Below are 23,052 nucleotides of genomic sequence, written 5' to 3'. Positions count from 1 at the left end.
GTTTTTGTTTTTGTTTTTAATGTTAAGCTTCACGCCACTTTTATACTCTTCTCTTTCACCCTCAACAAGAGGTTTCTTAAATCTTCATTTTCTGCCATCAGAGTGGTATCATCTGCATATCTTGAGATGGCTGATATTTGCAGGGACTGTCTTTTGCTTCTTTTTGTACCCGCAATGCTTAGCACAGTACCTGGTAAATAGGTGTTTAATAAACGTCCATTGATTGGATATACTATTTCCTTTCATTTGGCTTATTTTTGTTATTGGATTTTCTTTTTATCCCCAGTTCTTAGCACAATGCCTGACTCATAGTAGGTATTTAATAAATGTTTATGGATTGTTTCTTTTGTTTGGCTTGTTTAGGGCCTTTCTTTTTATACCCAGCTCTTAGCATAGCGCCTGACACATAGTAGGCAAATTAATCAATGCCTGTTGGCTTGACCTGAGAGAAAGGGAAAGAAATGAGGGCAACGAGTAGTGAGGGACAGAGGGGAACGAAGGAAAAAAATATAGGAAGGTGAGAGGCAGGTAGGAAAGGAAGGAGGGAAGGGAGGGAAGTGTTCAGGAGGGAGCCGACAGAGGATCCACAAACGGAAAAGGACGAAAGTGGGGGACAGAGGGAGAAAAAAAGAGATAAGCAGAGGAGATTCAGAAGAAAGACAAACGTGTAAGGGGGAATGATAGGGCAGAAGAGGGAGATTCTTCGGAAGCAGAAAGAAAAGGGACGGGGGATGAGAGCCGTAGGAGAGAAAAGGAGACGTCAGCTGGAGGGCGGGGCTGCGCAGGCGCGCGAGGTGTGTGTTAAAGGTAAAAGGTCAGAGGTGTCCAGGTGTCATGGCGGCCTCCGCTCTGGCGCTGGGTTGGGGCCCACTCCGCCTTGGCCCTGGTTGTTGCCTTCGTGGTCGCGCGCCCCGGGGTCTGAACGCGCGTGGGAGGGGGCTCCCGGCGCCCGTGGTCTTGGGACGAAGTGCGACGGCATCCAGCCGGACAGAGGCCCCCGGCAGTGACCTGTATTGCGTGGAGCTGCTCCGGTGAGCTCCGGCCCGAGGCCGCCGCCACCCCTTCCAGCCCCCTCCCCGCTCAGGCCCCGCAGCCCTCCGGCTTGCGAAGAGGGAGGGAGAGAGAGAACAGCTCCAGGGTCGGGGGAGAAGGGGTCGGCGGAGCTCCTGAGATAACCCCCTCGCAGCCTCGCCTGTGACCTTGGTCTCTGCTTCCCCTCGATCCAACAGTCATCCATTCATTCGTTTATTTTGTTTTGTTTTGTTTTAGTAAGGCAATTGGGGTTAAGTGACTTGCCCAGGGTCACACAGCTAGTAAGTGTCAAGGGTCTGAAGCCACATTTGAACTCAGGTCCTCCTGAATCCAGGGCCGGTGCTCTATCCACTGCGCCACCTAGCTGCGCCCCCCCCCCATTCGTTTATTTTGAAATAAGTTCTTATTGCTGCCTCCCACTCCCCATCACCGTGGTTCTCTGCAGTGTTTTTCTGTCTTCTACTCCAATGTTATCCCATATTTGTAAAGACTAGAAAGACAATAGGAAAAAAAAAAACCCGAGCATCAGCACGCCGAAAAACGTCCGAAAATACACGTGTGGTGCCGTACTCTTCAGGGGGAGAGAGGAGGAGCGGGAGGGAGGAGAGAGCCTTCTCATTTCTTTTTTTTTCCAGCCGTACTTGTTTGTGCCTGATGATTTGGCAACATCCACTTTGGGGGGGTTTTGGATGGTTCTTTCTGTCCTGTATTGTTGTAATCACTAAGTTTATTGTTTTCTTGCCTGGACTTACTTCATTCTGCATCTGGCTTGTCGATCTTTCCATGCTTCTCTCGCACTGTTGGATTATAGCAGTTTGCCACGATTTGTTTAGCCATTCCCCAATTGATGGGTATCTAATTTTTTAAAAATTAAAGAAATTTTTTTGTGTGTGGGGCAATGAGGGTTAAGTGACTTGCTGAAGGTCACACAACTAATAAGTGTAAAGGGTCTGAGGCTGGATTTGAACTCAGGTCCTCCTGAATCCAGGGCCAGTGCTCTATGCACTGCGCCACGTAGCTGCTCCAATGGGTATCTAATTTTAACAAGCACTTATTAAGTGCCCACTCTGTGTCTGGCCCTCGTGTTAGATACTGGGGATGCAGAGACAAAAAACAGGGCTCCTGCCCTCAAGAAACTTCCTTCTTAGTGGGAAGGAGAACTTGGGAGAGGCACCAGTGTATAAGAACAAGTAAATGCAAAATATATACAAAGGGGAAAGGGATCAGGAAAAGGCTTCAGATTGAAAGCTTCAGGTGGCTTGAGCCAAGATTTGGAGGAATCTAGGGATTTTATGAGTGCATTCTAGGTGTGGGGGAAGAAGCACAGAGCTGTGGAGATAGTAATAATAATAATAACAATTATTATTATTATTTTCAGACTCTGATAAGTGCTTTACAAATATTTCGTTTGCTTCTCACAACAATCTTGCCGTTATTATCATCCCCATTTTAAAATTGAGGAAACTGAGGCAGACAGAGGCTAGGTGACTTGCCCAGGATCATAACATCTAGTAAGTATCCAAGACTTGTTTTGAATTCAGGTCTTCCTGACTTTAGACCCAGTCCTCTATCCACTGTGCCTTAAAGATGGAGATATGCTGTTGGGGTCCATCAAATAAACCACGGTGGCTGGAAGTAGAGAATGAGGGGGGATGATACATTATCATCCTAAAAAAAATAGATTGGAGTCATGTTGTAAAGTTTATTAAATACTGGAGGAGTTTGTATTTTATCCTAGAGACAAAAAGGAGCCCCTATATCTTCAGGAGAGTGACATAGTCTCTTGCTACCAAGATTGGAGAGGCTGGATGCAGGCATAGCAATTTATTGACTTGCTGTAGGCCAGGCAAAAACATTATGAGGGGCTGAATTAGACTTGTTTGTGGGATGAGTGGAGAGAAAGGTGGGATGTGAGGGTTGATATGGAAGTAGAATTTATAAGACATGGCATATGATTGAATATGGGTAGGCAATGCCTTCCATTAATTTGAGCAGGACTATTGTTTGCTGAGATTTTACTTTACAATGATCATTTTTTTTTGTGGTGGTGGTGGGGAAAACAGGTAGTCAGTAAACACTTTTAAAGCACCTGCTATGTGCCAGGCACTACACTAAGCACTGGGAATACAAAAAGAAGCAAAGGGCAGCCCCAGCCCTTGAAGAGTTCACTGTCTAATGGGGGAGAGGGGGGCAAAAAAGTAAACTAATATGTACAAACAAGATATATACAGGATAAATAGGAAATAATTCATAGAGGGAAGGCATTAGAATTAAGAAGGGTTAGAAAAAGCTTCCAGGGGCAGCTGGGTGGCGCAGTAGATAAAGCACTGGCCCTGGAGCCAGGAGGACCTGACTTCAAATCTGACCTCAGATGCTTGACACTAGCTGTGTGACCCTGGGCAAGTCACTTAACCCTCATTGCCCCCCTCCCCCCCAAAAAAGGAAAGGCTTCCAGATGATGATGGGATTTTAATTGGGACTTGAAGGAAAACAGGGAAGCCACAAGAGGGACATGAGAAGGGAGAGCATTCCAGGAGTGGGAAACAGCCAGGGAAAATGCTGGAAGTCGAGAAATGGGAGGTCTTGTTCATCTACACTTTTATTTTTGTGGCAGGAAGTGAGGGATTCACATAAAGAAGTAAAAGTAACCAAAGTTCATGATGATAGGACACCTGTCACTTCTCCTGTTTGCTTAACTTGAGCACTTTATAAGCTTTTTCCACAATCCTGTATTTACACGAAGTCCTTAAACCATTATTTATTGATTTAGTTTTTGGGGTATTTTTCCACAGTGGCTTTGTTATCCTGATAAGACTGATCAATGTATTGTGAGGTCACCATAAAAAAGAATGTAGCTTATTAGAATATTATTAGAATATGATATCCTTTGGTATTGAAATAATTAAACTCTTTTGGATGGATGCTCATTCATTGAATGAACATTTTTAGCAGCTAGAATGTGCAAGGCCTCAACCATGCACTGGTTACATTCGACTCCCTTGCCATCTCTTGGTGAATTACCTCAACTATGCATTATCATCCACACTCAAATCCCTTCCTTTCTTTTCATTGATCATACCTTGCTGAACCCAAACCACGAATTACTCCCACCATCTGCCTCCTTTGCATCTATTCACAGTATCACAGAACAGAGCTGGAGAAAATCACCAAACCTTGCTGTTCAGGTCTGCTACAAGTACATCATTTCAACCTGGCTTTCAGTGCAACAAGGGAGTTCATTTATACCTTGTTAATCTATCACTAACACTCTTTCTGCAGTAGCTATTCTAAACCTTTTCATTCCTTCTCCAGCCTCCCCCTGGTACCTCTTCTCCCACCCTCTAAAGTGACCTCACCATTTCCTCCTGGATGCTCCCTCCCAAATTTTCACAGCATTACTCCCTCTCAATCCTCTCTTCACCTGCTTCTCAGTCTTATTTGCTGTATCCTCATCCAGGTCGTACCCACTTGCCATCGGGTCCCTATAGCCTCTGTCCTGTGCCTTCTTTTCTTTTCCCTTCATGCTATCTTGCTTGATGATCTCTTCAATTGCAGTGCGTTTAGCCATCATCTCTGTGGAGGTAAATCCCAGATCTATGTCCAGCCCTCATTTCTCTGTTGATTGATAGTCACAATCACCAGCTGACATTTAGATGTCTTAAATTATATTATATTATTTTATGTTATGTTATAGACATCTCAAATATACCTATCCCTTTCCAAAATGTATTATTGAGAGCACCACCACCCTTCCAGTCACACAGGCTTATAACCTCAGTGTTATCTATGACTCCTCACTTTCATTCCATACAGCTGATCTGTTGCCAAATTTTGTTGTTTCTGCCTTCAAAACAACTCTCATCTATGTTCCCTTCTCTCCAGTTATACAGCTGCTACTTTAGTACAGGCCCTCGTTTTGTCATACTAGATTATTGCTATAGGCTTCTGGTTGGTTTCCCTGCGTCAAGTGTCCCCACTCCAGTCCTTCTTCTACTCAGCACCATGGTAATCTTCCTAATTGCAGCTCTGATGGTGTCACCTACCCTAATCAACAAACTCTGTTGTCTTCCTGTTACATACAGGATTAAATATAAACTTTCTTTGGTATTTAAAGCCCTTTACAACCTGGCCCCTTCCTACCTTTCTAGCCTTCTTACACTTCAACTTTTCAAACTGTGATTTAGCTGCACTTGCCTAACTGCTCCTTCTCTCCCAAGACACTACATCTTCCATCTTTGTGTCTTTATAGTGGCTGTCCTTATTGCTTTGAATGATCTTCATCTTTAACACTCTTTCCAGCTTTTCAGGCTTCTTTCAAGACTCAGCTCAAATATTACCTTCTGCAGGAGACCTTTCCTGGCCCCCTGCCCTCAGCTGCTAGTGCTTTCCCTTTGAAATTATTTTCCATTTGTATTGAATATACCTGTGTACATAGTTATTTGCATTTTGTTTCTCCCATTAAAATATGAACTGTTGGGGACAGGGGCCATAATTTTGCATTTCTTTGTATCCCCACTACTTAGTGTAGCACCTGACACATAGTAAGCACTTATTAATGCTTCTTAACTTGCTATGAGATACTACCCTTCTTTTTTCCTTGCAATTTTTGATACTATTCTTCTTTTTTAAAAAAAATATTTTTTGGGCGGGGCAATAGGGGTTAGTGTCAAGTGTCTGAGGTTGGATTTGAACTCAGGTAATCCTGAATCCAGGGCTGGTGCTTTATCCACTTCGCCACCTAGCTGCCCCAATACTATCCTTAAAATGAATGCCTTTCTATAGGGAATTATGTTATAGCAAGTTTCATTTCGCTTCAAAAACTAATATTTAATATTAATTAAATACTACTGACCATGCCCTCCTCCTGGACGTATTCTCCCTGAGTCTTTTTTTAGATACTTAATGAATTGAGTATTATTGTTGTTGTTATTATTTTTATTTCATCAAGTGCAGTTCAGTGTGTTAGCTTCAGGGGTAAGTACTAGGATGAGTTAAGACACCTGCCTATATACAGCCTATAATCCAGTTCAGCAGACACTTAAGTGCCATTTTACTATGTATAATAAACAAAGATGAAATAAATCTGCCTTCCAGGGAGGGGATTAGATATACAGACTTAACACAAGGCAGAATATGAGATATACAAAGAAGTATGTCCAAGCAAAATGCTTTGGCAGATTTTGAGTAGAGACCATTTCCATCTGATGGGATAAAGAAAGACTTCATGGAAAATGTGATGCCTCAATGGGGCTTGAAGGGACAGATTTTTACAGGCAGAGAGTTTCAATCCAAGTCACTGGGAATATGGTGGTGTGCCATCAATAACCGCCTATGTTCATTGCCTCCATTTCTTCACTTTCCACTCACCTCTAAGCCCCTTATTATCTGGTGTCCAGCCATACCACCTGATTTTCCAGCAGTCTGTTAATTGCTTTTCTTAATCCTCAACCTTCTTGACCTTTATGCAACATTTCACAGCCCTCCGGACATTATTTTCCCTTGGTCTTTGATACATTTGCTCTTCTGCTTTTTCTGCCTGTCTGATCACTTCTTAGTCTCCTCTGTTACTTCATCATGCATATTCTATCTTTGATACTTTTTTAACCCCAGAACTCATCTTGTACCTTCTGTATGTGCTTACATGTGCATATGTTTTTCTCCCCCATAGAATGTAATTACTATAGAATATAAACTTCTTGAAGATAGACATTGTTTCACTTGTGTCTGTAATCCCAATGCTTTGAAGGTAATAGGTATTTAATAAATGCTCATTGATTGATATCTGCTCCTGTTAATTCAGTTATCATCTCCATGCAAATGACTTCCAAGCTAATCTATAGTCTTTGAATCTGTCTTGAGCTCTTATTCATCATCACTATCTGCCTGCTGGATAACTCCACCCAAGTGTCCCTTGAGTATCTCAAATACAATGTTTAAAATAAAATTCATTATCTTTCCTCCTAAACCCACCTCTCTTTATAATTTCTCTATTTCTCCCAGTTTCACAATCTTATAGTTCTAACTTTTCCCTCTTTCTCACCTCTCATATACAGTCTGTCACCAAATCCTGTTGGTTCTACTTGTACATTCCCTGGTAATCAGGTCTTTTTCTGCCTATTCACATGACTACCAAGCTAGTTCAGGCCATCATTTCCTTTCACCTGAACTAATCCAACTAATCTCTGCCTCTTTTTTTCTTTACATACATAGATATCAAAATGACATTCATAAAATATAGATCTGATCACATTACTCCGCTACTAAGTAAACTTCAGTGGCAACCTTTTGCCTCTAGCATAATTCATTTTAATTCAACAAGCATTTAATAAGTGCCTCTTATTATTATTATTATTATTATTCCCGTTTCCCCTCATTATATTTACTTTGTATGTATATTTTGAACTGACTTACTTTCTCCACCCCTCAACCCCTCTATGTAAGTTTCATTTTTTGTCTTTGTATACAATACATATTGCAATGCCTATTCCATAGTAAGTTTATTGAATTGGATTGAACATAAACATAAACAGAATGGGTAGACTGAGGTGATGAATTCGTTGTTCAGTCATTTTTCAGTCATGTCCTACTGTTTGTGACCCCTTTTGGGGTTTTCTTGACAAAGATGCTGAAGTAAGTTTGCCATTTCCTTCTCTAGCTCTGAGGCAAACAGGGTTAAGTGACATAGGGTTACACAGCTAGTAAGTTCTGAGGCTGCATTTGAACTCAGGAAGAAGAGTCTTTCTACTTCTAGGCCTGGCTGTACCCACCCAGCTGTTCCACCTCACTGCCTGAGGTGAAAACTTAATCACAAATAATTACAATACTAAATAGAAGTTCAGAGAGTTATGGAATAAATGACGTTCAAGCTAGTTTTTGAAAGATAAATATTTCAGCAAGCAAGGGGTAAGATTGCCAGAGGGCATTCCAAGTTCAGGAAACAGCTTGAGCAAAGACCATTTTAATGTTTTTACAAACATGCAAGTAACTTAATCTGGTTACGATGGTGTTGTTCAGAAGAGCCAAGAAGTTTGAAGAGATTATCAGCTTCCATAGCTACCAGAAATCCCAGTCCAGCCAAACTATTAAGTGGCTACTATGTGTGAAGTAATTCAGCAAACAAAGACATAAGGAGGGTGGGGAGGTACTCAGCCATCAAGGAGTTTGTAATTCCACTGGGACTAGGTAGGTGGAATATGACTTAACCTATAAATAGGGTGAATATTTCCCTGGCAATTTGAAGAGAGAGGGAGTACTAACAGCTATGGGGATCAGAAAAAGCTTTATCTCAGAAATTGCATGTGAGTTGAGCCTTAAAGAAATTTAGGGATTCTCTGAGGAGGAAGTGCATTCCAGGCATGATGTGAATGCCATTGGAAAGGCACAGGAGTGGGAAATATAATTCCAAGTTTAGGAAACTGCAGTTGTCTAGTTTGAGACATAGTATGTGAAGGGGGGAGTGTTGTTAAAAAACAACAACAACAAAACTAGAAAGTTAAACTGGAGCCAAATTCTAAAAGGCTTTAAATTCCAAGCTAAGGAGTTTGTATTTTATCCTTCTGCAGGAGACTGACATAGTAGATTTGTGCTTTAAGAAGATTCTTTTTGCAGCTGTGAAGGATAGGGAAGGTAGACACTGGGAGCCAGGAGTCCAATTAGGAGACTGCTTTAATGGTCACAGGGTCCTAGATCACAGAATAATAGATGTGAACTGGAATGGATTTTGGAGGTTAGTGAGTTTCCTCATTTAGGAAAAAGGTTAAGCAACTTGCCCAGGGTCACACAACTCGTATGTCTGGAGTGGCACTCAGACCCAGGTTTTCCTGACTCCATGTTTATCAATATTTTCACTACACTGTGTTGTGATGTGATGAGGGCCTAAAATAAGGTAATGGCAACATAAGCAGAGGGAAGAAATATTGTGAGGTAGAATCAACAAGACTTGTCAGTAGTAGTAGTAGTAGTAGTAGTAGTAGTAGTAGTAGTAGTAGTAGTAGTAGTAGTAGTAGTAATAGTAGGCTTCCACCAGTCAAGGACGACCATGGATCAAGGCGCTGGTGGAAAACAAGCTGTTGCCCATGCAGCAGGTTTTCCCTCTCCTCGACATTGGTGGATCCAAAGGAGAGGCAGAGTCAATACAGTTTGGCACCAGTGCAGCTGCAGGAGTTGCCAGAGGGACGTGATGTCCAACATCCAACTGCCTAAGGGACTCCGACTCCTGATTTTTCCTCAGGGTTAACTCCCGAAGCCTTTCCCACATATGGGTATAGCTGCAAGGTAGCAGAGGTTTAAAATGAGGGTTGCCTGCCAAGGCTAGTGAGCCCCACCTGCCTGAAGCGACTGGTTTTAAGGCGCCAGTGACTTGCCTTTGCCCCTTCTGTTAGTGGAAACAGTTCCACCAGGAGAAGGCCAGGAGTTGGGCTTCGGTTGTCAGAGGCTATTTGAGACACAAGCTATTGGAGCATTTCATAGAGAGTGGGAGCTTATCCCCACTCCCACCCCAGCATGACAAACCTTTGGAACCAAGACTGGTTCCAAAGACTTGTCAGATGATTGAATATTTGAGTGAAGGGAGAGGCAAAGGAGGTTGAGAACTTTGGAGAGTAGAAAGATCATGGTACCTTTAGCAGAAATAGCCAAGTTTTGAGGAGGGGATGGGTTTTACAGAGGAAGACCTAGTGTTCTTTTTGCACATATTGAATTTGAGATGTCTGTGGGAAATCTACACAGCAGTTGTTGATGTGAGAATGAAGCTTAAGAGAGAAATTGGGGCTACATATCTTGAATATGTGTGAGCTGATAGCAACAAGAGGCTGTAGAAAGAAGAGAGTAGAATAACCAGGATAGAACTCTTAACCTGTGGTTAAGAGATGAGACATGAATGATGATCTATCAGGAGAGGTTGGGATGACAAGTAGGAAGAGGGATAGATCAGAGCAGCTTCAGGAAAGCCAAAAGAGTGTCTAGAAGGAGGGAATGATCAGAAGTGCCGCATGGTATGGAGAGGTTAAGAAGAATGTGGACTAAGGAAAGGCCATTGGATTGAGCAATTAGGAGATTCTTTGGTAACATTGTAGAGATCATTTTCTTGAAAGCTAAGGTCCAAAGCCAGAATTCAAGGGTTTGAGAAATAAGTGGGAGGAGAGGAAGTGAAGAAAGACAAAGAGCATAGATGACAATTTCTAGAAGTTTGGCTGTGATGATAAAGAGATATGTGGATGCTAGTCTGAGATAGTGGTGGGTTTAAGTGAAACTTTTAAAAGTGTAGTGAAGGGGGCAGCTAGGTGGCGAAGTTGATAAAGCACCAGCCCTGGATTCAGGAGGACCTGAGTTCAAATCCAGCCTCAGACACTTGACACTAGCTGTGTGACTCTGGGCAAGTCACTTAACCCTCATTGCCCTGCCAAAAAAAAAGTGTAGTGAAGATAGAGTATACCCATTGACCATAGGTAAAGCTGAGCCAAGTATACTCTTTGCCATATGCAAGTAGCCACTATAGCTACATTTCTCACCTTCCCTCCGTCCAAGAAGTCCCAGAGAGAGTTTCATGCCACACTTTATGGAGAGAAGAGATAGAGTGGGGAACTTGTCACACCTTAAAGTCTCCTGAGTGGATAGTTCTTCCTGGTTCAGTGTCCAATCCTTGACAAAGCCCCCTCCCCACTGCGTCACAGGATTGCTGTGTCATCCCAGGGTCCTTTAATGCTAAGCCTGTGTCCCTGAAAGTGGTTAGGAGCCCAGGTCAAGTTCAAGGATGTTCCATAGGTGTATACACTATCCTCATTACATAAGGTTGGGGCGGGGGAGGGGAAGGACTGTGCATTTTTGAGCTTTTGAGGTGGACTGGGATCCCTAGGGCTCATAATGAAAGAATGGACAATAGCAAGTTAAGGCAACATTGGCTCCAAGAAAGGAGGAGCAGAGACAACTTTAACATGGCTTGGAGAGTTGGAATTTGCCAGAAATTTCATTCTGTTGAGCTTTAAATGGTTAAGGGAAGCCTTAATGGAGGATGGGGGCAGCCACTTGTTTCTTTCTTTGGTCATCCAGTAGGTTTGCTGGGATGAGACAGAGAAGAGAAAGGGATTGAAATACCTAGAGTGTGACTAGTGCTCCTGTAGTTATTTGCTCTGTGCTGTGGAAGGGCATATACATGTGACAGTAGTATGGAATATGATAGGTATCCTAGGGAAACAATAACCGACATATCAAAAAGCAGAAAAAGATTTCCAGAGACAGGAGCTGATTTTTGTTTATGCAAATGAAATGGGGATTCTGAACAAAAACTCCTCTGTGCACTTTTATGAGAAACCAAAGGCTTAAAAATACCTCTTGAATTCACTAGCCAGGGGAGAGTTTTTATGAGTGTCCTATGAACTTCTGTCTGAAATAACTTATTTGGAGTGAGAATGAATCCAATGAATTGTAATTTTACATGTACAGCCTCCTTATGGCCGATCTGAGCAGAGATGAAAATATAAGCATAAAATTTTCTCTTAGGGTTTTCTGGGCTCAATCCTGAGGGCCTGAAAATAAACTAAAGCATAAAAGTTATTTTGGTTTAGATATTTGTAATTAGATAAAACCTTTTATTCTAGAAAACTTAACCCAGAAATATTTTTGGAATTGAAAGCAAATTAGATTTCTTAAGAGAAAAACAGCTGGGCGGGATTCTTAGCTGCATAACATTTTGACATGTTCCAGGTGCTCCCTAGTGGCAGAAATCACACTGCTGTTTTAGATCACCTGTTTGTGATATGGTGGTAAAAATACTGCCAATGAAAACTTTTTGTTTAGGTAGTAATGTCAAAAGCAGGTTTTGAATTGGACAAAAATCACTCTCCCCAAAGTCCTTAAAATACTGCATCATGTTTTTCCCCCTGAAACTAAAAAAAAAGTGTGTAAATTGATTCAAATAATAAAATATAATGGAAAGAACACTGTAGCATATTTTGTAATTTGATTTCTATATCTGTAACTATTTGACTATTAAAGGAAAAGTAGTTCTAAAAGAATTTAAATTGTATATATTGTTTTTTGTTTTATTTTGTTTTGGTTTTTTCATTTCTGGGGTTTTTTTGGAGGGGGGCAGGGTAGTGGCGGTTAAGTGACTTGCCCAGGGTCACACTGCTAGTAAGTGTCAAGTGTCTGAGGCTGGATTTGAACTCAGATCCTCCTGAATCCAGGGCTGGTGCTTTATCCACTGCGCCACCTAGATGCCCCCATATATATTGTATTTTAAGCCAAATCGATGTACGTTGAGTTTTTTATTATTTTTAAAGTTTGTTGTTGTTTAGTCATTTTTCATTCATGTCTCACTTTTTATGACCTCATTTGGTTTTTTCTTGGCAAAGATACTGGAATGGTTTTCCATGTCCTTCTCCAGCTCATTTTACAAATGAGGAAATTGACACAAACAGGGTTTAAGTGACTTACCCAGGGTCACACAGCCAAGTAAGTGTCTGAGGCCAGATTTGAACTCAGGAGGAGGAGTCTTCCTGACTCCAGGGCCAGCATTCTATCTGTTCTGCCACCTAGCTGTCATTTTTTAAACTGGCCATATAATTTTTCAGGGTTATTATGGGATTTTTTTTGTTTTGTTTTGTTTTTGTTTTGGTGAGGCAATTGGGGTTAAGTGACTTGCCCAGGGTCACACAGCCAGTAAGTGTTAAGTGTCTGAGGCCTGATTTGAACTCAGGTCCTCCTGATTCCAGGGCCAGTGCTCTATCCACTGTGCCACCCAGCTGCCCCTGGGTTATTATGTATTTAAAAAATGTTTAAGTATCTGGCTATTTGAACAAACAAACCAAAAACTTGTAATATTCTCCTGAATGTTTTGAAAAGTTGACCCCATCCCCTCAGAAAGAATCCTATGGTACAGTTTCTTTGTATTTGGCCTTGAGAAGAAGTAAAATAAGAAACTTCAATACAGTAGGGTTTTGGTTTTTTTTTTTGGCAGGGCAATGAAGGTTAAGTGACTTGCCCAGGGTCACACAGCTAGTAAGTGTTAAGTGGCTGAGGTCAAATTTGAACTCAGGTCCTTCTGAATCCAGTGCCAGTGCTTTACCCACTGTACCACCTAGCTGCCCCCAATACAGTAGTTTTAAAGAAATGATCCCTAATTTGTGTCTGAATTAATAAAATTTTTTTACACTGATCTTGACCTTCAAGCCTATATTCACAATTGAAAGCGGTATATAAATTAACAAGCTAAATGTAGATTTATACAGAATTTAGAAAGCAACTGATAACTTTTTGTTTTTTTGTTTGTAGGAAACGAGACTATGAAGGATATTTATGTTGCCTGTTACTGCCTGCAGAAGCCCGAAGTGCTGCTTTTGCATTGAGAGCCTTCAATGTGGAACTGGCTCAGGCTGGTATTAAAATAATTAAAATAGTCAACTGAAAATGTTGATGATTGAGTGTAAGGTTAAAGTCTGTATAGTAAAGAAAACTAGTTATGTATTAAATAATTTTAAGAACCCATCTTAAATTTTAATTGGCAAACTTCCAGTTCTACACATACTATTTTGAGGTTTTAGTTACTTTTACACAGCTTAAAAGGTGAAAAAGAAATAATAGAAGGACCATAAAGAGACTATGATCTACTTGTCTATTATTTGTATAATGTAAGATTAGTAGGCTATTAATGATGAAACAGTTGCAAAATTAGTCCCTTTTATTTGTGTAGCACTTCTGACTTTCAAAAGTATTCTTTCAAATGTATTATCTCAAGGTTGTATCTCTATATGTAAAAGAAACATTGGAGGCAATTCTCTAGCTCAGAGGGGTCAGATTTGCTGGCCAGAAACTCAGATTAAATGTAATTGGGAAATATTTAACAAAATACATAAAAATACAAAGAATAAATAATAATACATTTTGAAATGAAGTCAGTATGCAGCCCACAGGGATCTTTATGTCTTGTTTAGTGGCTCTCATTTCTATTTGAGTTTGATACCACTGATCTAGATTCAGGCCATACAAGATTACCCATTCTGTATTTTTCCATGTTATTCTCCTTATCTAGAATGCTGTCCTTTTTCTTCTATGCCTATTCAAATTATGCCTGTTCTTCAAAGCTTAGGCCAATTCCTACCCTTTACAATAAAGCTGCTTTTTCTTTTTAATATCAGTGATCTTTAAAAAAAAAATTTACTTTTAGATCTAAATTCTCTCCCTCCTTCAACTCCCTCCCTCATCCATTGAGAAAACAAGAAATAGAATACCCATTATACATATGAAGTCATGTAAAACATGTTTCCACTTTAGCCATGTTGTAATAAAAAACATATACACACATACACAAGAAAAATAAAGTAAAAAGTATACATACTTTACTCTGTTCAGAATTTATCAGTTTTCCTTCTGGAGGTTGATAGTATTTTTCCTCTTGAGTCCTTTGGAATTCATGTGTATCATTGTTATCAATTAGAGTAGCTAAGTTTTTCAATAGTAGATTATTATTACAATATTACTGTTACTATATACAGTGTTTTCCTGGTTTTGCTCACCTTGTATCAGCTCATATAAGTCTTCCTGGATTTTTCTGAAACCATCCCTTTTGCCATTTCTCTTTTTTTGGGGGGGTGAGGCAATTGGGGTTAAGTGACTTGCCCAGGGTCACACAGCTAGTAAGTGTCAAGTGTCTGAGGCCGGATTTAAACTCAGGTCCTCCTGAATTCAGGGCCAGTGCTCTATCCACTGCGCCACCTACCTGCCCCCTCCTTTGTCATTTCTTACAACACAATTTTAAAGCTTCTTATGACCACAGGAGCTAACATTAATTTTTCTTTTTTGAACAGTTATAATCCTTAGTATCAGTGTTATCTTAATCCTATCAATTAGTCATATTTTGATTCATATTATTTCATATCTAATTCTAGTGTAAGCTTTTGGGGGGGGGGTGTCAGTGAGGGTTAAGTGACTTTACTAATGTCACACAGCCAGTAAGTGTCAAGTGTCTGAGGCCAGATTTGAACTCAGGTCCTCTTGGATCCAGGGCCAGTGCTCTATCCACTGCGCCACCTAGCTGCCTCCTCTAGTGTAAGCTCTTTGAGGATATTTTGTAGCACTGTACTTTGCAGATATTAGGTACCCAATAAATTTTTGTTGAATACATTATTATCGGTTTCATAATTTGTAGTTCTTGGCTCCCCTACTAAATCATGAGAGGCCTAGAAAGGCTTTGCTTAAAGTCACATAGGTAGTAAGTAACAGAGGCCGAACTGTAACTTATGTCCTCCGATTTCTGGTCCAGTGCTCTTTCCACTACATGTGGCTGCCTCCTGTGTTTCTTAGTTCTGGCATCTGTAATTTAATTGGTGTTACATGTCTCTAACCATAAGTTTTTCAGAGTTGCCTGAGACTTAGAAAGTTTAAGTGACTTGCCCCAATCAATCAATAAGTCAGCATTTATTAAGCTCCTACTAAGTGCCAGACTTTACTAAGTGCTGGGGATACAAAAAAGTCGAAGACAATCCCTTCCCTCAAGGAGCTTACAAGTGAGTGAAGGGAGATAACATTGAAACAAATATATACAGAGCACAGGAAATAATTAGCAGAGAGAAGGTACAAGAATTAAGAGGGATTGAGGAAGGCTTTCACTAATAGAAGGGATTTTAGTTGGGACTTAAAGGAAGCTAGGAAATTTAATAGGCAGAGTTGGGGAGAGAAAGCATTGCAGGAGTCAGGGGAAGCCAGTGAAAATTCCCATAGCTGTAAAATGGAGTGTTTTGTTCATGGAATGACCAGGAGGCCAGTGTCACTAGATCAAAGTGTACATGTCAAAGTGTAATGTATAAGAATACTGGAAAGGTAGGAGGGGGCTAGGCTGTAAAGTACTTTGAATATTGGGTCACATAAAAAGTGTCGAGGTGGTGGGATTTGAATCTAGATTTCCCCAATTCCAGGTCCCCCACCCTCATCCCTAGGCCATACTGCTTCGATTTTACTTTGATATTTGCATGCATGTTTGTAATTCTCATAATGCTTAATAGCGCTGAATCCAAGTATATAGTAGGTGCTCAAGTACTTATTGAATTTAATTTTGCCTAAGCTTCAAGAATTGAAATATCTAGATGGTAATTTTAGTTCTTTAATTCACTTTTCATATAAAACAACAATAATTCCAAGGTAGTAAACCAGTTTAAAGTTTTGTTTAGGAATTGCTTGATGCTTATTTCCTAATCTTGTGTGAACTAAAGGTGAGATATTTTAGTTTTCATTACTTATAAAGATATTCAAGTTAAGTGTGGGGAAAACAGACTAGAGGATGATGAACCCAGAGATGAAAGTCACTTTATCAGTATTTGCTTATTCTTGCAAATGATATATATTGCCAGCGAATTGTTACAATTACAAAAGTTACTCGTGGATATTTAATATCTAGCACTTTAATAGCATTTTCTATGTGCCAGGCACTGTGCTAAACACTTTATAATATTATCTCATTTGATTCTCACAATAACCCTGGGAGGTAGATGGTGTTATTCCTATTTTACAGAAGAGGAGACTGAAGCAAACAGGTTAAATGCCTTGCCCAGGGTCACATAGTGAGTAAGAGTCTGAAGCTGGATTTGAACTTAGTGCTTCCTCTGCACCTCTAATTTATTCCTAATCATTCAGTTTAACAAAGACAAAGTTACTAGAGTTTGATAGTTTTTAGAAATGAGTGATTGATAGTAGCTGTACAAGTGTCTATGTGGGATATACTTGCTTTCTTAGTACCTCTTGGTCACATGAGCTGGTATTTTTTTTTTCTTCTTTCTGTCCAGACCTGTGATTTTAGCAGTGTCAGAAGATCTTGATCAGAAAGCTTCCTCTGCTAGTACTAAATGCTAATTTTGTGCTTTACAGTCTAGGAGAGTTGCCTGAGGCCTTGAGAGATCCAGTGACTTGCCCAGTATCACCCAGCCAGTATGTTTCTGAGGTAGGATTTGAACCTGAGTCTTCCTGACTCTGGGGCAAGGCCTCCATCCATTATACCACACTTCTAAGAAATTGTTTGAGAGTAAGAAGGAATACAATAAAATGAGTTTAGTTAAAGGCCTGTTTTTATCCTGTAATGTTGCTATTGTGCTTGTTCCCCAGATTGTGTTGTGAAAATCCTTACTATCATACATATAGGTATTCAGGATTTTTTTTTTAACATGCCAATAACTACTTGCAGTTTTGACTACAATTATTAATTCAGGTGAACTTTATCCTGTACATCTCTGACAGTGAGACTGTACTGACTGATGTAAAGAAACAGTGAAAAATGGAAAGCTATAGGGAGAGCCTACCAGGATTTAGCAAGCTAGCATGTAACATCACACCATAAAGAGGAGATCTTATATTGGAAGGGAAGTTATCATTTATAGGCAGCTATTTACCAGTGATTAAGCATCTTAGCCATTGTCCTAAACAATTGAAATAAGAATAGGGATATGTTCTGGTTTTAAATGACAGTAATGCTAAATGTTAATTATTTGCTAGTAGTATGTTTCAGTTTATTAAAAAGGAGATTTTTGTTTTATTCAAATTCTGAGTAGACTTTGACCTGGAATAGGCCTTTAGGGGTAAATTTTGTATGCATTAAAGCATTGCTTAAATTTTTCTTGGGTGGTGTCATGGCTATAGTACTTTAGTTTCCTTAGATCATTTGTTTTAAAATGTCATCCTTTAGGGGGCAGCTGGGTAGCACAGTGGATAAAGCACCGGTCCTGGATTCAGTAGGACCTGAGTTCAAATCTGGCCTCAGACATTTAACACTAGCTGTGTGACCCTGGGCAAGTCACTTAACCCTCATTGCCCTGCCCCCCCCCTCCCAATGTCATCCTTTAAATTCCTCAGAATGTGTCTTAGCTTTTGTCTTCTCTTTGTTATTCCCTCAAAGTTTATAGTCATCCTTTCATTAGAAATGGATGGGAATTAGAAAAGCTAAGGATATATGGGATACAGATGTTCAGGAATACAGCTGCTAGGTTGTCCCTCCAGTGTTGCAGTGGTACGAGAGGCAAAGATGAACTATTGTGCTGGCTAGACTTTTGGGTTCTCAGGGTCTTTTAGGAAGACTTCTACTACAGCCAGGGGACAAGTTGTGCCCAAAATAGATTGCAGGATTGCCCAGCTGGTCTCCTCTTCTTGTTCCTGCTGATATGGGGGGAAATGGGGTACGGGTTAGATTAGGGGTTGGGGTTCTTGGGAATTCCTCTTTAAAGAATTATACCCTCTTGCATGCAAAAAATAGTTAGAATAAGGTGGTCGTTTATTTAGGAGCAAGGGAAGGGAAGGGTGGGGGGAGGGAAACCATGAAAGAAATCCTTGGACTTTTCATGGGGAGATTGGCATAAAGCACATGGCTCAGAGGTACCAAATCTCCTCAAATAGGAGCCTGGAAGGTACTTTTATAGAGGACTGATGGGGGTGGACCATCTGCCTGTGGAAAGTTCCTTTAGTGAGAGAGGACCATTCCCCACTGGTGGTAGCTGGGGGATTTGGGTGAGGAGTAGAGGACCATCCCCCACTGGTAGTGACTAGAGGAATAGGGTGAGGGGTGGCTATGGATCCCTCTTCAGAACACAAAGGCCGCAGCCACACCCAAATTTATCTCCCCAGGGTAAGGAAGACCAGAATGAAGGGTAGGAATCCCAAGCTAGCTCAGTCCTATTTGGTTCAGCTTATCTCTTCTAGGCATTATCTGTCCTCTGGTTTAGTTTCTCAAGGAGAAGTTTCCTTGATGTGCCCCAGAGAATTTCTGGGGTGCTCTGCACCCCATGACACTGCTTAGCTCAGATAAGTTTGTTGTTGTAGGTCAAGGGTATAAGGTGAAGGGGGTGGGTTCTCTGCCTTGCACCATAGCTTTTTGTCTTTTAACTTTGACTTTGCAACTCTAGTCCAGCATATGTAGTGTGTTAAAGTGTACAACAAAACTATTACAGTGTAAGAGGATTTGTGGGTACAATCTGTGGATAACAGATAAATTATATAGTGTTACAGGTTGAGACCATTATGCTGTCTTCTTTAGGCCCTCTTTAATCATTGTTATTTAATCTGTAGACCCTTCCTGTAGGCCCAGTTCCTTGAAATGCTATTCTTCACTATCTTGTCACCCTCCAGTTCAAGACTAAACCATTTGCTTTGGTCCTTGTTTGATGAAAAGAGGGTTGTCTGAGGCAGCTATGTGGCACAATGGATGAAGTACTGGGCCTGGAGTCAGGAAGACCTAAGTTCAAATCTAGCCTTAGACATTTATTGTGACCCTGAACAAGTCACTTAACCTATTTATCTCAGTTTCCTCAACTGTAAAATGATGAGGATAATAATAGCATCTACCTCCTAAGGTTATTGTGAGGATCAAATGGGAGATAATATTTGTAAGGCACTTAGCTCAGGGCCTGGTACATAGTAGGTGCTATATAAATGCTTATTCCCTTCCTCCTGGCCATCTCCCCGTCGCCCCCTTCATTTCTGCTTTTCTTTTTGACCCTAAATTAATCCATTTGGTTTCTGTTCCAAACTGCTTCCTGAATAGTTACCTACCTGACAAATTCAGCCAGTATCTCTTAGACTACTCTTGCTAGAAATCTTGCTTCCTATTTTCCACTGTCTTGGCCATTAGTCGGTAATTATTTATTAAGTGCCAAGCATTGTGCTTGATGCTGGTGTTACAAAGACATAAATTTAACATTCCTTACCCTTAAGGAGATTACAACTTACCAGGCACCAAATATACCAAATAAATAAAAGGTACTCAGGTGAGAATGGAATGTATGCTGGGTGTTTTGGATAGCCAGTACAAAGTCAAAGAGATGGAAGATAGTACTGTGGGTGAGGATGAAAAAATCCAGAAATTAGGCATAGACAGCCATCTTACACCATATACCAAAATAAGGTCAAAATGGGCACATAATTTAGAAAAAAAAAAGCAAATTAGGAGAGGAAGGAATAGTTTACCTCTCAGATCTATGGAGAGAGGAAGAATTTATGACCAAACAAGAGATAGAGAATATTATCATATGCAAAGTGGATCATTTTGATTACATTAAATTAAAAAGGTTTTGTATACACAAAACCAGTGCAACCAAGATCAGAAGGAAAGCAGAAAGCTGGTAAACAATTTTTACAGTCAGCATTTCTGATAAAGACCTCATTTCTAAAATATATAGAGAACTGAATCAAATATGTAAAAATACAAGTCATTCCTCAGTTGAGAAATGGGGGGTATGAACAGGCAGTTTTCAGATGAAGAAATTAAAACTATCTATAGTCATATGAAAAAATGTTCTAAATCACTGTTGATTAGAGAAATACAACTTAAAACAACTCTTGAGGTACCTACCACCTCACACCTATCAGATTCGTTAATATGACAAAAAAGGAAAATAGTAAATGTTGGAGAAGATGTGGGAAAATTGGAACACTAATGCATTATTGGGGGAGTTGTGAACTGATCTAACCATTTTGGTTTTTTTGTTTTGTTTTTGTTTGTTTTTTTCAGGGCAATAAGGGTTAAGTTACTTGCCCAGAGTCACATAGCTACTAAGTGTCAAGTGACTGAGGCCAGATTTGAACTCAGGTCCTTCTGAATCTAGGGCCAGTGCTTTATCTATTGCACCACTTAGCCTCCCCAATCCAACCATTTTGGAGAGCAATTTGGAACTATGCCCAAAGAGCTATAAAACTGTGTTTCCCTTTGACCCAGCAATACCACTACTAGGTCTGTATCACAAAGAGATCATTAAAAAAGGAGAAGGACCCACATGTACAAAAATATTTATGACAGCTCTTTTTGTGGTGGCAAAGAATTGGAAATTGAGGAGATGCCCATCAATTGGGGAATGGCTGTGAATGTAATGGAATACAATTGTGCTAGAAGAAATAATGAGCAGGCAGATTTCAGAAAAACCTGGAAAGACTTTAATGAACTGATGCTAAGTAAAGTAAGAAGAACCAGGAGAACATTGTACACAGTATCAGCAACATTGTGTGATGATCAGCTGTGATAGACTTAGTTCTCACCAATATAATGTTCCAAGACAGTTCTAAAGGACTCATGATGGAAAATACTCTCCACATTCAGAAAAAAGAACTGTGGAATCTGAATGCAGATCGAAACATACTACTATTTTCACCTTTTTTTGTTTTTCTTTCTGTTTTTCTTTCTTCAGATTTTCTCCTTTTGTTCTGATTCTTCTTTCACAACATGACTAATTTGGAAATGTGTTTAATGCATGTATAACCTAAAAAATATCTATATCTATCTATACACACGCGCGCACGCGCGCACACACACACACACACACACACACACACACACACACACACACACACACACACACACACACCCATAGTTGCTGCTCTAATTAGCTAAGGCAGGAGGACAGAGGCTAGCATTCTCTTACTTGTGGACTGGGTTCTTTTCTAGTGCCCTGGGAGCCATGAGGCTGACAGGTCTAAAGAATACAGCTTGCTAGAGAGCATCAGGTACTATTCTTTAGGGCTATTACTCAGACTTTAAAATGCATTTACCAACAGCTGGTAAATGCATGTTTCTTCCCCACTACCCCATTTAGGAAATAGAGACTTTAGTGATTTCTCTGATAGAAAACAAAGCTAAGGATTTAGATTACTGGTAGATATGAGTTTGAAGTAAAATCGAAAATGTATAGAATGAATCCTAATTTTGACCTGAATCATTACCTGAGTAGCTCCATAGCTGCATACTTTATATATATATATAAATAGTACTTTTATTAAAGTTTTAAATTCTCTTCATAGGTTAAAGATTCAGTCTCTCAGAAAACAATTGGCCAAATGCGAATGCAGTTTTGGAAGAAAGCTGTGGAAGATATGTATTCTGACAATCCACCTCATCAACCGGTAGCCATTGAACTATGGAAGGTGAAAAAAAAGTTCTTGTTTCTATTAATGTTAGTTGAAAGAAAATATTAGAGACTTCTATATGTTATTTGATAGTTCTTTATTATAAATTAAATTCTTTTTTGTTTTGTTTTGTTTTTGCAGGACAATGAGGGTTAAATGACTTGCCCAGGGTCACACAGCTAGTAAGTGTTAAGTGTCTGAGGCTGGATTTGAACTCAGGTCCTCCTGAATCCAGGGCTGGTGCTTTATCCACTGTGCCACCTAGCTGCCCTATAAATTAAATTCTTAGGCAGTTGTTAGCTTGATATCTATTAGCTGTGGTATCTGACAAATGACAACCTGACAAATGAATGACAAATCATCCACCGAATGACAACCTGAAATTAGTTTGAACATAAATCTGCTTTTCTTGGTATACTTCTCACTAAAAGGAGTATCAACACAGAGCTGGGTTATTTTTTGTTTTGTTTTTATTTTTTAACTATCACAGATGACTTATCTTCTGAATACTTCCTCTGTTAATCCATCATGGTATTGAGAGGATGTTGGGTTCTTGAAGTCTGTGCTAATTTGGCAGGCCTTACCAAGCCAGAAAGACTTCAAGTATGGTGCTAGTCATGAGCTGTGTCTGTGGTTTGAGGGAGGTCCATCACTAAGTTGGCTACAGGGGGATAAAATTTTTAGGCACAGCAACTGTTGAAGACATACTTAATAGATGAAATAAGTTATTGAGGGGTTATGGTCTAGGTTGGTGGAGAGTGACCACAGATTGGGAAAGGTTGAGTCCAGGAGGACTTGCCCTATGAGATCATTTGAAGGAATTAGGCAAGTTAAACCTGTAGAAAAGGTTTGGGATAGCTATCTTTAAGTACTTGAAAGGCTGTCATATAGAAAGGAGATTAGATTTGTTCTGCTTGGCCCCAGTGGCAAAACTAGATACAATTCATAGAAGTTGCAAATGGGCAAATTTAGGTTTGATATTAACTTTTTAAAAAATTGCAACAGAGCCATCTGGAAGTTGAATGAGTTTCTTTGGGAGGCAGTAGGGTCCTCCCCCATTGAAGGTCTTCAAACAAATGATTACTTGTTGGGTGTGTTGTAATGGAGATTCTTTTGGTAGGAGTTGAACTGAATAGCCCCTGAGGTCTCTTCAAC

General features: G+C 40.1%; 1 protein-coding gene across 4 annotated transcripts in view; it reads left to right on the top strand.

Annotated features, from left to right (window-relative positions):
* The first annotated feature begins 820 nt into the window (after window positions 1-820).
* Window positions 821-23,052, top strand: part of NDUFAF6 (NADH:ubiquinone oxidoreductase complex assembly factor 6) — a 45,401-nt gene continuing 23,169 nt past the window's right edge. Inside the window, exons 1-3 of one of the 4 annotated variants that reach the window (XM_043979732.1) lie at window positions 821-1,031; window positions 13,303-13,402; window positions 21,793-21,915. In XM_043979732.1, coding sequence (XP_043835667.1) covers window positions 835-1,031; window positions 13,303-13,402; window positions 21,793-21,915 — 420 coding nt within the window. In that variant the 5' untranslated portion in view covers window positions 821-834. Of the gene's footprint in view, window positions 1,032-13,302; window positions 13,407-16,895; window positions 16,961-21,792; window positions 21,916-23,052 lie in introns of those variants that run through there. The other 3 variants (XM_043979733.1, XM_043979734.1, XM_043979735.1) reach the window with 3 other exon arrangements.

Source organism: Dromiciops gliroides, chromosome 1 (assembly GCF_019393635.1).
Source record: "Dromiciops gliroides isolate mDroGli1 chromosome 1, mDroGli1.pri, whole genome shotgun sequence".
NCBI classification, from domain to species: domain Eukaryota; kingdom Metazoa; phylum Chordata; class Mammalia; order Microbiotheria; family Microbiotheriidae; genus Dromiciops; species Dromiciops gliroides.
The sequence above is the reverse complement of the archived record's forward strand: the minus strand, read 5'-3'. Positions and strand labels throughout refer to the sequence as shown.